This window comes from Mesoplodon bidens (assembly GCF_964165515.1).
Source record: "Mesoplodon bidens genome assembly, chromosome: 1".
Lineage (NCBI taxonomy): Eukaryota > Metazoa > Chordata > Mammalia > Artiodactyla > Ziphiidae > Mesoplodon > Mesoplodon bidens.
The window spans coordinates 32164896-32179500 of record NC_138176.1 but is presented as its reverse complement, the minus strand read 5'-3'; the positions used below and the strand labels follow the sequence as shown (position 1 = coordinate 32179500).

Here is a 14605-nt window from a genome sequence, read left to right as displayed (position 1 = left end):
TTAATTACCTTCAAATTGAAGGATTCCTTTACTGACTTCTGAAATGCTCCCTTTATTTTCTCTAAAATTTCATCATCTTCCTTTTTCTCTCCTTTATTCAGTCTAAAAATAACACATTAATCCATTTTGCATAGTTTACTAACCATTTTTTCTTAAGCCCTTTTTTTCACTGAGCCATACTAAATATAGATCTAAGTCATCATGGTCCCAAATCATTTGGTTCCATTTATATGTCAAAAAACTTGAGTTATGTAATTAAGGACACATGTAAGAGAAGCCTAAGTGCTGTTTGCATAAATGCATCCCTTGCTTAAGATTCACTTTAAACTTGGCCACCACGTCTATGTATTATATTGTTGAAATTGCTGTGTTTGTCCGTCCCTCTGAATGGAAAGTAAATGTTTTTATTGTGGTAGTGTTTTCTGGAAGACAAAAGCACCGGCAGTACTGCCTGTCTTTTAGCTGAATTGTTATATGTTATTTACTGGTAACGTCAGAGTCCCTGTAGACTTTTGGAGAACATAGCTGGTTTACCATTATTTCTGCAAAGTTCCACTTTTGTGCCTAGTTAATGTAATTATTCCCCTTGGGCATGCTTTACCAGTTGCCAGTTTTATCATTGATAATCTTTATCTATTGTAAAAATGAGAGCCTTATGAATTAACTTTGTATAAGTAGTTGACTTTTTTAAACATTATTTGAAAGCTGTCCACTTAAAATTTTAAAATTAATGTTTGGTATTTTAAGAAGAAGGTTTTTTTTTAACTAAAGAAAAATGCTAAAAAATTGTTTATGTACCTCTGACAATAATTACTTTGAGTAGACTTTAAGGAACAAAGTTTTGGGGGAAATAAAGGGTAGTTTCTTTAAAGCTTGGATTATTTCAAATGGAAAATCAGTGGTACTCATGTATCTGCAACTAATGGTGTTTTAAAATGAAGAAGTGTGGTAAGTTATAATTTGATAGGTATTTTGTTTTGTTTTGATTTGGGGTTTCCCCCCCATGGGGCTGGTAGCCATGGTTTTTTTTCCCAAGCAAAATAAGAAATGTCATTTGGAATTGTTTGATTTTTTGATAAGAACATCAACTTGTTTGTGGGATAAATGAGCAATTATCTATGGGTTCCACCAATGTAAATTGTTCCAGTTTTATAGCTGGTTGTCATGAATGTTGAATTATGTTGCATTAAAATAAACTATTTGGCTTACTCTTTTATTACTGTACTTGTTTAGTGGTAACGTCACGTTGGTAACACAATTCTTTGTAGATCTACGGAGACTTGATGATTACTTTGTAATTAATAAGGTGCTATTTTCAGACAGTTGCGCGAAACTTTTTCTCCGAATATTTGTGAACCCAACCAGAGACCAGCTGACAGGTTTAATTTTTCTTTGCCCAAAAGCTCCTGGTTTTTTTTCTTTTTGTTTTTTTGTTTTTTGTTTTTGTTTTTGTTTTTGTGAACAAGTTTAAAACTAACTGCCGAGACAATTTTTTTTAAATTTTAGAGAAAATAAATAAATAACACAAAGTGATGTTACCCAAGCAAGGCCTTCTAATAAAGGAGTGGTCCCCTCACCCATCCCTCCCTACCTGTGCAAGTCCTGCTCACATCAGTTTCCTTCCATCCAATTAGGCGACCTGGGAGACCCAGCCAGTACCGCCCAGACGGACTTCGGAGTGGTGATGGGGTACCTCCAAGAAGCTTACAGGATGGAACCAGGGAAGGTTTTGGACACTCCACATCACTCAAAGTTCCACTGGCTCGATCCCTGCAGATTAGTGAAGAACTACTGAGCAGAAACCAATTGTCCACAGCTGCCAGCCTTGGACCATCTGGATTACAGAATCATGGACAACACTTAATATTATCCAGGGAAGCCTCTTGGGCAAAACCACATTATGAGTTCAACCTCAGCCGTATGAAGTTCAGGGGAAATGGTGCACTCAACAACATCAGTGACCTTCCTTTTCTTGCAGAAAACTCTGCCTTTCCAAAAATGGCACTTCAAGCAAAACAAGATGGGAAAAAGGATGTGAGCCATTCATCTCCTGTAGATTTAAAGATACCACAAGTTCGAGGAATGGATCTTTCTTGGGAAAATCGCACTGGTGATCAGTACAGCTATAGCTCTTTGGTAATGGGTTCACAAACGGAGAGCGCGCTTAGTAAAAAATTAAGGGCTATTCTTCCAAAACAAAATAGAAAAAGCATGTTAGATGCTGGACCCGATTCTTGGGGCTCAGATGCTGAGCAGTCTACCTCTGGACAGCCATATCCCACATCGGATCAAGAAGGAGATCCTGGCTCCAAGCAGCCTCGGAAGAAAAGAGGGCGTTACAGACAGTACAACAGTGAGATACTGGAGGAAGCAATCTCAGTGGTTATGAGTGGAAAAATGAGTGTTTCCAAAGCTCAGAGTATTTATGGGATTCCCCACAGTACACTGGAGTACAAAGTAAAGGAGAGGCTGGGCACTTTGAAAAACCCTCCAAAGAAAAAGATGAAGTTAATGAGGTCGGAGGGGCCAGATGTTTCTGTAAAGATTGAATTAGATCCCCAGGGAGAGGCAGCACAAAGTGCAAATGAATCAAAAAATGAGTAGGAATACTGTAGAGTGCCAATTACTGTACAAACTGGGTGAGCACTACTGCATTGTTCAGCTGTCATTGCTGGCACCTAACTTCATTTACTGTGACACTTGTTTCTTTGCAGATTTTGCATTGACTTGTGTGTACAGGGGTGAAAGGTGCATTCTGAATGTTGCATATTTTTAAATTTTCGTGTGCAGTATGGCTTGGGATATTGTTTGGCCTTTTGCATGTTTCTCTACAAAAGAGAATTGAGTTACCTCACAGAGAACAGATACATGGAAGTGGACTCCTTGCCTGTAGAGCCTGCATGCTTTTCTTTTTTTTTTCTTAAGTTATATTTGCCTTTATTTAAAAGAAAAGAAAAGAAAAGAAAAAAGCCCCCTTTTAGAAACCACCTCTGTCATATTGGGAGCTTTATCATTGCAAATTGGAAAGCCATCTTATAAAATTATTCACATTTTTTTCTTCTGAGATTCAACTAATTTAAGGGTTAAACTAAAGGAACTAAAAAAAATGAACTTTTGAATTGAAGAAATTTGGCTATTCAATGATAAATGATTATTTGGGTCAATTAACATTTTATGATTTCCTTCTCACTATTAAGTTTACTTAACAAATTAGCAATCTATTTAGTGCTCACCCAGGGAGGGGAAGGAGGTGGAAAATGTGCACACACTACCTTCAAAAATGCTTCAATTACATTGTAACACTACCTTTGCTGTTATTTCATTTGGGATTTTCTAAGGGTAGGATTTGGTCTCACCAACAAGTGAGGATATAGCCTTATCTCATGGAGGACGAGCTCCGTTCTTACTCAGGAGCAGTCAGGGTACATTACATAAAACAATAGAGGATGCCTCATTTTAGCAAATTAAGTTTTTTTGTATTCTTAAATCCTTTTACAGATTTGATCACGTGCTAACTAACAACTAAATGTCAGTTGCAGCAACTATTTTAAAATATTTAAGATCTGTTTATTGGGGGGATGGGAAAAATAGGGGGGAAATGTGTGTGAGTAATTATAATATTGCAAAAGTGGTATCTAGATTTTACAGCCTCAGTAATCTGCTCAAATATCCACATAAGTGAAGAATCCATGTTTGTGGTGAGAGAAAGAACACAACCCCAAGGTAACCTAAAATGATTTAGGTTGCATTTCAGTTCTAACAATAATTCAATCAGAAGTCAAGCTCCTTAGCAATTCTTTTTTAACTAATTCAGATACTAGTACAAGGGGGCAGGGTTTTTTTTTTTTTAGTTTTATTTGTTGCTTTGAACTCTTTTTTGGCATCCTACATACTATCCCCTTCTTAACTTTTTCTGATATTTAGCTGATTTTTATGGTTGTTTAGCACACAGTTCGGGACCTTTCAGATTGTGTTTTATATAAGCACTCCTTAAAGAACACCTAAGGTTTTTTTTGAGATGGGCTTTTAAAATTACAGTGATAAGGTTTGGAACGTTTATTTTCTACAACTTTTTTGCAAGAATAACAGGTAAATAAAGCCCATGAAATTTAATTTTGCATTGTGACCAAATTAAAATTACTCTTCGTGCAAAATAAAATCCACCCCACATACACCCTGTATTCTAATCTGCTGAGAAAGGTGGTCAGCCCCTTCTAAATGCTTAACCAAAAACAAACAAAAAATCACTGGAGTTTTTATGTAAAATAAAATCAAAACTTGGAGCATTAAATTGAGGTTGATGATTTCTGATGGATACTAACAGTTTGAGAAGTAGGTCCAGATATTCCCAAGGCATAAATTCTTGCCTGGAAATTTTGGAGCAGTTAATTAGGTTAAGGATAGTTTTCCCTCAGCAACCTGTGTGTTCAAAGGTTAGGCACACCATTGCTGTCATTAAAATACACACATTCTTGACATAGCCTGGGCTTGGGTTCCTCTTTTGGTTTGGTTATTTTGTGTAGCAGTTTAATCAGTGGATGACTGAGCCTGTTTCCTCTTAGCTTTCTAGTCTTCTCAACAGAAAAAGCAGTTTGGGTTCAGAGCAGTGTATGACTCTGCAGTATTTTCTAGCCTAGCTGGAAGTTGCAATAAAAAATACTTAATGAAATGTATGGTTTTCATCTGCAGTTGAAGGAAATTGTAGAAATTTTGCTGAAAGCAAAGGACTAAGCTTATGAAGGAACACCTCCTTTGTTCCACACTCGATTTGTCACACATAATTAATTGCAGCCATGGTACCTTTTTGCATGATGTTTGGGGGTATTCGGTAGCCCAAGATTGCTGCAAAAAGGTCCTTTGAGCAATTAATTTGTGCTTGTTTTGATCCCCTCAGAAAGGCATCATTAAAGGCCCATTTAAAAATCTGGCCCTAAAAGTTCAACTTTTGTAGAGTTTTACTGTTCAGAGAGGTTTTAATCCTATGTGGTAGTCTCTAAAGTGATGTATGAGTTGAGTTATGTAAATTTTGTCATTGTAGTGTACATGGAGTGATCATTTTACTAACATAAATATTTTCTATGTGTGTTTCAGTGGATGACAATCGAGCAGCAGAAGAATGGTGTGCCTACCCTTTAATGCTGCAGTTTAAATAAGAGAACTTGTATTGTGTCATTTCAGATTGTAGGCTGAGAGTTGTAAATAGTGAAAATTTGAGTACTTCTATTATTTGTTTTGGTTAGAAAGTGAATTTAAAAAACAAACCAAACTCTAAAACTTTCTCAGATTAAAAGTCCTGAGACCTGAAGATTGTAATATTCATGTCTGTGAAGCTTTTAAACATTACACTTGAGATCAGTCATGACTTGATATTCAGGTAAATTTTCTTTTCCAAGAAGCTTTTGAATAAGCATATTTCCTCCAAAGGTCGGTCGGTCTCTCTCTTTCTTTTTGAGTGTAGATTATTTTAAAGCACTAATTGCATTACACTGGTAACTGCAATATAAAATAGCCATTATTGTTTTGTGAAGCATGGTTGAAATTAGATAGTGGTCCCTTTTAAATTTCATGAGCCTCTCCAAAAAAAAAAAAAAATTAAAAAAAATACAGAAAGCTGCTGAATATTTCAAAAGATATATATTTTACCTTATTGTAGGTTTTGTAAAGTTAGCTTGTAATATTCAGGTGCACTTTTAATGTTAAATTTTGTGTTCAGAGTTCCATTATACCATGTGTTTCTTGGATGTGGCTCATCACGTGGCTGGCTGTCATGTCAGTCTTGGTGCCGCAGTGATCCCATAATATTTGGTTTCCCTCTTGATTTGCCACTATTCTGTATTGGCACTTTCAGTGTAGATATTCTAGTTTGGGAACATCCTCATAAATGTGTAATAGAGATTGGTCTATTCGCATGCTTAATTTCTGCAAATCAGAGTTTTGCATGGTCCAAACAACAGCTGACCATTTTTATGGTATGGGAAAGTATAGTTCACAGCTATCTTTGTCACAAAAGCCTTTTCTCCTTTCATTTTCCAGTAGGCAGAGGATGGATGACATTACTCCAACTATATGATATGACTCAAAATAATATTAGGAGATAATGTATTTAAAATCAACTCCTACATTTTTTTATGAGAGAACATAGATGTAGAGTAGATAAGCTATGGCACTATAAAATCAAAAACACTAATTCCGTGGAAGGATATCTAGTTGGTATTTTTATCATTAGCTTTCTCACTTTTGAAACAGTCATCAAGCTTGACAGTAATGTATTGTATTATATTACTTTGTTTAGTAGGCTTACAGGTGACTGAACTGTGTTTGTGATGAGCTATACACTTTATTCTGTTCCCTAAATACCATGAAGGACAAGGTCTCTCTTTCAGGAAAAATAATTTATATTTGTGTATAATACTTTTTAATGTTAAGTTTGTTGTTATTCTGAAGTTTAGATGTTGCTTGATAAACCTTTGCTGCAGCAGATCATGGATATGAGTAAGGCTTTGTGTGATAATAGGGGTCTTTAAGTGAAGTTAATTACTGTTCAGTTCTGGTGAGCAAGCTCAACAAGTGTGAAGTGTGTATTAGCTTTATTTGGTACACTTTTACTTTACAATATTGAAGTGCTTTTAGAACTCTGGTTATCTTATATAAACCATTACCTCAACCAATTGGCATTTCCATTCCCCAACATTTTACCTGAGCTATATATAAGATGAGCTATATGGGATCAGATAGTAAAACAGTAAGGCACAATGAGAAGTTTAGTTCCCAATTTTCTGGAGAGAACTCTAAATTAAACTAAAAATGACTACCTGCAAAGGCCCATATCATAACTACCTTCTGTCATTAGGCAGTACGTGGCAGCCTTGGAGCTGCTAGTGAGCTATGTGTTCTCCCCCTGCCCCAAGTAAGCACATGGTGCGAGGCTTGGTTCTAAGCCTTTGTGAGTCTCTTACATTTCATTGACCCATAATAGTGAAGCTTGGATTCAGTTATTTTTATAAAACAAATTATTGAGGCAGCCCAATGTCAGAACCTGAAATTATTTTGAGTAGTTACAGCAGATAAGACAGCTCAGTGTCATTTTGTTAACAGCTATTATCCCTGTAGATTTAATTTTAAAACTACATATTTTCGCTTTGGAAATTATTCTTTCTTTAACTAAATGCCAGAGGTTGTTTTCATGTGAACCATCCTTTTCTGATATATATATATATTCAGGTTGCTGTCATTGGTGATGGAATATGGCAATAGACTGAATTGTTCCACTTAGTCTTTTATAGGAGACATTAAAAGTTCCAGGTTAAATTTTGACCTTCATGAAGATATCAAAGATTGTTTTCCTTGTTACCTTTCCATTATAATTAGGTCTTCATGAATACTACGGTCAAGCCAGTGTTATTAAACTTAATGGCTTTAACCAGACAGCCCATTTGGAAACTTTATTAAGCTATATAGGGCTGTTTTTTTAATCTAATTGCTTTCAAGCTCTACTGAAAAGGAAAAAAGTATAATCGTGGTACAAGGAATGCAGACCTCCAAAGTCTTCTTAGGTTTTTTTTGGATACATTCTGTCCTTGAGACTTAAGTAGGATTTGTGAACATGGTGACTGAAGGGAAAATAGAGGAAATTCTTTGCATATTCTCTGTCTCTTATTCCCAAATAAACTCGCAGTTGCCTTTTAAAGAAGCAGACATTATCCCTGTAGCTGTGTGCCCTAAGTGTTATGAAGGAGATTGGAGGAGGGAGTTGGGAAGTAGGATGGGGAAAGTATGTAGATCAGGAAAAGCTAAAGATTCTGCCCTACAGTACTAAACATGAGTCGCAGGATAGATAACATGGTAAAGTTGGGCCACCTTCATTTGATAGTCAGAAAAATCTTTTAGATTGTTTGAAAAGTGAGAATAAAGGCAAATTAACGTTGACTTGACAAACAATAAAATATGAGTTAATTCTGCAACTATTAGGAGGGTAATTTTAAGGTTTCCAGTTCATTTATAGCTATATCAATAAAAGCCGAAAAGCAAGCACTTTTAGTTAATCATAAATTTATTGGATGTAGCAAATATTATAATCATAATATTTAATCTTTATTGTTTGAATATGGAATTAAACTCTTTACCCCATCTTGAACTGTCATTGAACAGGCTCAAGATGATCTTTTCAACACTGGAAATGACCCTACACACATACCAAAAAAATCTAAAGCAGTAAGACATATTTGAAGATCCATACCTCTTAGACTTTTTAGATTTGTCTTGGGAAAGAATTTATGAACCTGTAACCAGTATTAGTGCAGTCTTGGGTTCCTTGTTCTGCATAATTGCACCCTTTCTCAGGTATGTCCTGAAAACATAAATTTTAAAATAATCTCTTTAGAGATTAGATTCTCAGTGGATAGTGTGTAAGGGGACTGGGGGAGGGGGGCGGGAGGGTTGGACACAGGACACTGACACAGTAGGGCAGGGATTTTTAACATACAATAGCCAAATAGAATTTCAATCTACAATATTTTTAGCCCCTCAGAATGAGTTGAACAACATCTGTTATTTGATAAATACCTGGTGCTACACTCCTAAAAGTCTTTTGTTTCATCCAGGTGACTTTGTTTCCTGCTTGGTGGAAGGGTATATAGTAAACTTTACTGTCACTAGGAAAGCACTTGTCTGAAATGTTTAAAGTACTAGAAAAGGGATAATTCAGCACTTTTTCTGTTACAACACTAAAGTCTTAATTTATCTTCAGAGTCTTAGGTACTGTAAGTTTTAGGGTGATTATTTCAAAATATAAAACATACTACATAATATGGGGTCAGATCACATTTATATGAATAATTCTTGTCTTATTTTTTAAAAAGACAATAACATTTTGTACCTTGCAAGCAATTCCAAGTGATTGCCTCATTTTCCCCATTTCATTAAGCATTTCAGGCTAAGAATTTGGAATTTGAGAGGAGGTGAGGGGTAAGTTCCCCAAAATGAAAAATTGTGTCAGACAGTTTTAGAAAAATAAATCACTAGGAAAATGGGTAGGGATTCTCTCTCCCTTTAAGTCTTCAGGGAATGAGCAGTATTTAGAATCTTTGGCTGAAATTCAGGCCTTTTTACTGTGTAAATTTTTAATATTAATTCACTGACATGCTTTTTACATCAGAGGACTGAAAATGGATCTTAATGTTTTTAAGTTGTGGAAGGGTATATTTCTAAAACGAAGGGGGGGATAATTAACTAGGTTAGTATACCAGCATTAGTAAGTTTAAGGAATTTTAGTATGTAATAGCAAAGTGTTTGATTAAAAGTCTAATCCTATATTGCTAGTCAAAATTATAGTTACATTCTGATCTAGGAAAGATATAGTCATTGGATATTGATATGCTGTGCTGTCAGAAAACCAGACTAAGATAGAAACCTTTATCTGACTCCCACATGTTGCTTGTTCTTTTGGGATGTATACTTTACAGCAGCTTGTTGCTGCTTTGAGAGGAAACGTATAAACTATACATTCGGAGTGTTTGCGTATAATTCTTTATGACCTCCACTTTAAACTGTCAAACATTGGTATTTTATCAGTCCACACTGTTAAATATAGCTAATGTTCTTAGGAATCCAACTTGTACACACTGTTTAAAAACCCTCAGGGACAGTTTACACACTATTCTCACTCAGTTCAGGTACTTTGATGCTATTCTTAAACCTAACAGTGACTTGTATTTTTCTGTTTTGCTTTTATTTTGACGTGCTGGTAGCACATCCTTGATGAATGTCAACTTAAAAACTCAGTTCAGGTATCCAGGTATAACTCAGCCAAACAGATTTTAAAGCTGCATATAACTCTCCAGCACACGGTGCCTCACACTCTTATAGTGGCATTCTATATATTCAGTTATTACTACTGAGCAGATAATATGGGGGTTCCTGTTAACAGTGTATTTAAAAAGACAAAATGTGCATAAATGTATAGCCAGCACATGCAACACATACACATACACACACAGTTAAACTATATATTTTTAAATGCTACTAATAGCCAGCACAATGAAACGACATTCCTTGCTGCTTCTGTAAACTATGACAGATGCAGTTCTTCCTCAATGTGGCTCTTGCTTCTTCACCATACTACTACTAAATTCAAGCACTGGTCCTTGGGTGTCTGACCTCTACGTTCTAGTTTATGCAATGTCTTTAGAGAATTCTGTGCACTGGCCACTGTGATGGAACCGTTGGGCCAGGAGTGCTCTGATTTTATTAGTAGTGATTCTGCCAAAGTTGGTGTTGTAACATGAGTATGTAAATGTCAGAAAATTAGCAGAGGTCTAGGACTACATATCAGCAGACAATTTTGTCAGTATATTTTGTAGCCTAGAAGTCCTCAATGACAAGTTTCTTCTGATGTGAAGTTCTAATTCCAGTGTTTTAGCCCTTTGCATCTCTAATGTTAAGACTTGTCTGTTAGAGGTCTTTATTCTTTAAAACTCCTTTTGTTTTCTGCAGTACTGTCTGTGGTTAACAAAATAGATATTATTCCTCTGCTTTAGTATTTGATATCTTACATCTAAAAGGAATTCTCCATATATAAAATCCATAGCCTTTGAAGATACGGCAAATGGCATCTTTCAGATTTCTAGAAGTTCAAGTGTCATGCAACAAAACAGGAACCCCCTTTACTCTTATGGACCTCATTTCAATATACTGTTTACAGTTTGACGGAATTGTATAATTTAATATTTCTCTTGTACTGTAGTTTATATTTATTTACAGATTTTTTTTGTACTGTGTGATTTGAACTTTTTGTTCCTTGCTATGATCAACATTTATGTAGTAGAGCACTTATGATCACAATTTAAGTTCTTTGGTTTGATTGCACTACGTTAAATTTTTTAATGCAGTTCTGATTTTTGACTGGACTAAAAATAAGCTGTGTCTTAATGTATGTGATGAGTACTTAAAATTTTAATCCACGTGGTCCCCTTTTTTTTGCATTCTATGTCGAACGCTCTAGTTCTTTCGTGCATGTGTAAGATTTAATGGTTCCATTGTATTATTTGACCATGACATTTTGGAGAAACATTCCCAGCTGTAATGTTGTGTATGGTAGTTCTCACTGGATGCTAGACTTTTCAAAACCACTATTCTTCTAATAAATTTTGTTGTGAAAACTGTTTTAAAAGCTTGGTTTCTCCTTCTTAAGATTATAATGCTTTTTTTTTTACAAATCCACAAAAGGGGTAAGATTTCGACGTGCACTGTAAATGCACTTGGTAATCAAAGTTTGTAATTTTTTGTGATAAATTATTTCCCGATGAAATCCCTTAGATAACTAGAAGTTGCTGCTTCAAAATGGTGCTTCAGTATTTGGATTTGGTACTGCCTTGTAACCCTGTCTCTCTACTAATTTGATACTCCCCCTACCTCAGCTTTCTTCATTGGATTATTCACTTCAAATATTTTCAGCTAAACAAGATACGTTGATATTTTCATAATACCTGCTTGCTGAACTTAATTTTTCATAATTTTCTTAGAGTAAAACTTTATTCTGGGATTACTTGCCAAAAAGAATAATGATTTACTCATTTTTGTTTGCTCTTGAGGCATAAGTGTGAAATCACTGTCAATCAATTAAGGTTATTATGGTAATTCAGATTCTTGGGAGAATGCTGGTATTTCCTTTTACCAGACAAATAACAGCATATATGTTGCTCAACATTTATATTGTGGGTTTTAGAAACGGGGTGTAAAAAAAGTTTTGTATTACAAAGTGGTTTCTGTTGTAAAGTGGTTAGGAAGGAACAACTGAATTACAGTGATAAAGATCAGAAATGATAAGCAAAATGTTTTAGAAAGCTCCTTTTTCAAGCTCATGATATTCATGTAATATAGGCTGGTTGAAGTGATTTCCAGTCATTTCTAATGGAATTTTGTATATTTTAATGATGTTATTGTTGGTAGTTGGTCTAGATTATCTTTTAGTTAATTTTTTTTGTCTCATTTCTTTGGCTGCCTAGCTAGCACTTTGTGCCTTTTGGCCTGATGTTTATAAAATCGGAAATCTTGCTGGTACTACAGGCTTGTTTCCTTGGCTTCACTTGTTCCCCTTACTCAGTTATGATGTGTGTCTATAGAACATTTTTCTAGAAACCTAATTATTATTTCTTTGTACAAAGCTATAACTACGTGTTTCTTGTCATTATCCATTTTAAACTGGTGGCCAGGTCAGTTGTAGTAGGATTATAATCTAGCATCTCATCAATGAATTTATTTTAGTGATCCTATCTTCATGTTGACACTTAGCTCTTCAATTATGACCTGATTTTTAAAAAGGACTTATTTCTTCTAATCCAAAATTTTCTTCTCTGATTCTGCTGATACTTTGGAATTAATTCAGGAACTCTTAGGAATCAGGGAAACTACATAAGGGAAATGGAGTGGAAAAAATGGAAAATGGTATCTGCTTTCTGAGTTGTGGAGTTGTTGTTTTTTCCTCAAGGACTGTGAACTCCTCTCACCAGACACTTGTATTGAAATGTAAAAACATATACCCAAGTCATATATTGTTAGATTTTGTAGCTGAAATTAGTGAAAACCTTTTTTTAAACAAAGTATTTATTAAGTAACATTAAGAGATAACTGTTCTTGTATTCAGAGTATCCACTTTATCATTATTTGCTTCCAAAGGGTAAGCATTTTAACACAGAATTTTAGTCATCATATTCACCTTATAAGTTGTTGGACTTTTTGCTGTTTAGGGGGAAGTGGTTAGTGTATCAAACTGCATTTACAAGTGGAGTAGACAGGCTTGTTTTCAGAGGTTAGTGGAAAAGAAATGTTCTCAAAACATTTTAAAAGATTGATAGGTATATAATGAATAGTTTAAGTCATGATTTGGTTGGAGTTCAGCATGGAAGTAAGCAAAAGTATATCAAAATTCATAAGTATGAAATCTTACTAAGCCTGGAGCTTTTTATAGGCATGGAAGAATACTGTTGCTTATTGACTGGTAGTTTTAAAATGTTCATTGTACTTTTCTTGCCCACTTTTATTTGATCAGCAGTTTGGAGTGATAAGGGATTATTTGGTAATGTAAATTTCTTGCAACTTGGTATACTAGAAAGATCACTTGTGTTTTTCCGTCTGTAAAGTGAGCGTTGTCCTGAATGCCTTTTAGGCCCCATTTCAACTCTGCGTCTGTTAAAAATGCAACTTTCTATTTAAATGTGTGACAAATACACCAATTATATCTGTTCAAACATTGAAAAATACAGTAGCAACCCTTTATTAAACAATAAGTTCTTATAAACCTTAAGTTTTTGCAGCATTTTCTAAAGGAAAATGATGCCTTTTATTTAAAACAAATCCACTTTGTTAAGTTTTTGTTATGAATTGTATGAATGTGACAGTGCTTTGCCTTTGCAAAAATTAGATTGAGCAGTTACTTTTTCTGATTAATTTTAAAGTATGTTATTCGTAATTTCTGTTTCGATTGTGTGCAGGCTAGTTCTGCTTTGAATGTTAGAGCACAAAGAGTTCTGGGGATCATTAGATATACTCAGTCTCAATCAAAATCAATCTTTTAACAATACAGATGCCTGGATCAGTTTATAAGAGTGAGGCTTGAACATGTTATATATTTTCAAATTGTAACAGGTTTTTTGTTTTGTTTGTTTGCATTTTTTAAGTTCGTTTATTCAACAGATCTCTTTCTAATTGTGTCAAAAGACGTAAAATTTACAGACTTAAACATTTTTAAGTGTATGGTTTAGTAGTGTTAAGTATATTCACATTGTTGTGACCATAGTGGGTTTATTAACCCACTGATTACACACTGTTGGTCCCATCCTAATTTTTCATTTTTAAAATGAAAAATAAGGAACTTGGGGTCTTTAAGGGACTTGCCTGCCCTCCTCACATACTGAGTTGCCCTTAATACTCATGATTCCAAACCTTTATACTTATCTTTATACCACTTTGGCACTCTTGACTCAACTTAGAATGAGGGATTTAATCTAATACTTTTCTTTTAGATTCACTTTTAACTAATTAAATCTTAGCTATTAAATCAACTAATTTTATTCTTGAATAAACTTACATTGCTTTTTAGGAAGAGAATTAAATCTGTATTATGAAATTGCCAGTAAAGAAATTACATTTGAGGCATTTAAAACTTGATTGTTAAGTAGAAATCAGCATTATTGACTCAGTGCTGGAAGAGGTGAATAGGGCATAGAAGAGTAGAGAATATCCCAAGTTTAAGAGAGAGAATTTGATGGGCCTGGCTTAAAATCCCAGCCCTTCTACTTTCTTAGCACATGGTCTTGGACAAGTTATTGAACCTTTCTGAGCCTTAGTTTTCTTATGTGTGAAAGGGGGTTATGCGACCCACCTCATAGATTTGCTGTGAGGCTGAAATGAGATTCTGTATGTAAAATACTTAGCACTATGCCAGGCTCTTTGCAAGTGCTCAATAAATGAAAACTAGGAGTGAAAGCACCTGGCAGGAGTTAATTTAGTGTGAGAGGTAAGGAGAGTGAGAAAATCCCATTGAAAGTTGTGGAGGGGCTTCCCTGGTGGCACAGTGGTTGAGCGTCCGCCTGCTGATGCAGGGGACACG

The 14605-nt window shown here is 35.0% G+C and overlaps 1 protein-coding gene across 9 annotated transcripts in view; it reads left to right on the top strand.

Annotated features, from left to right (window-relative positions):
• The window catches only part of LCOR (ligand dependent nuclear receptor corepressor), a 129721-nt gene that overhangs the window by 94227 nt on the left and 20889 nt on the right, over positions 1 to 14605 (top strand). The window contains exon 8 of one of the 9 annotated variants that reach the window (XM_081243975.1): positions 1635 to 8406. The exons of the other annotated variants lie outside the window; for them this stretch is intronic. Coding sequence (XP_081100101.1) covers positions 1635 to 2604 — 970 coding nt within the window. The 3' untranslated portion in view covers positions 2605 to 8406. Of the gene's footprint in view, positions 1 to 1634; positions 8407 to 14605 lie in introns of those variants that run through there. 9 annotated transcript variants of the gene reach the window in all.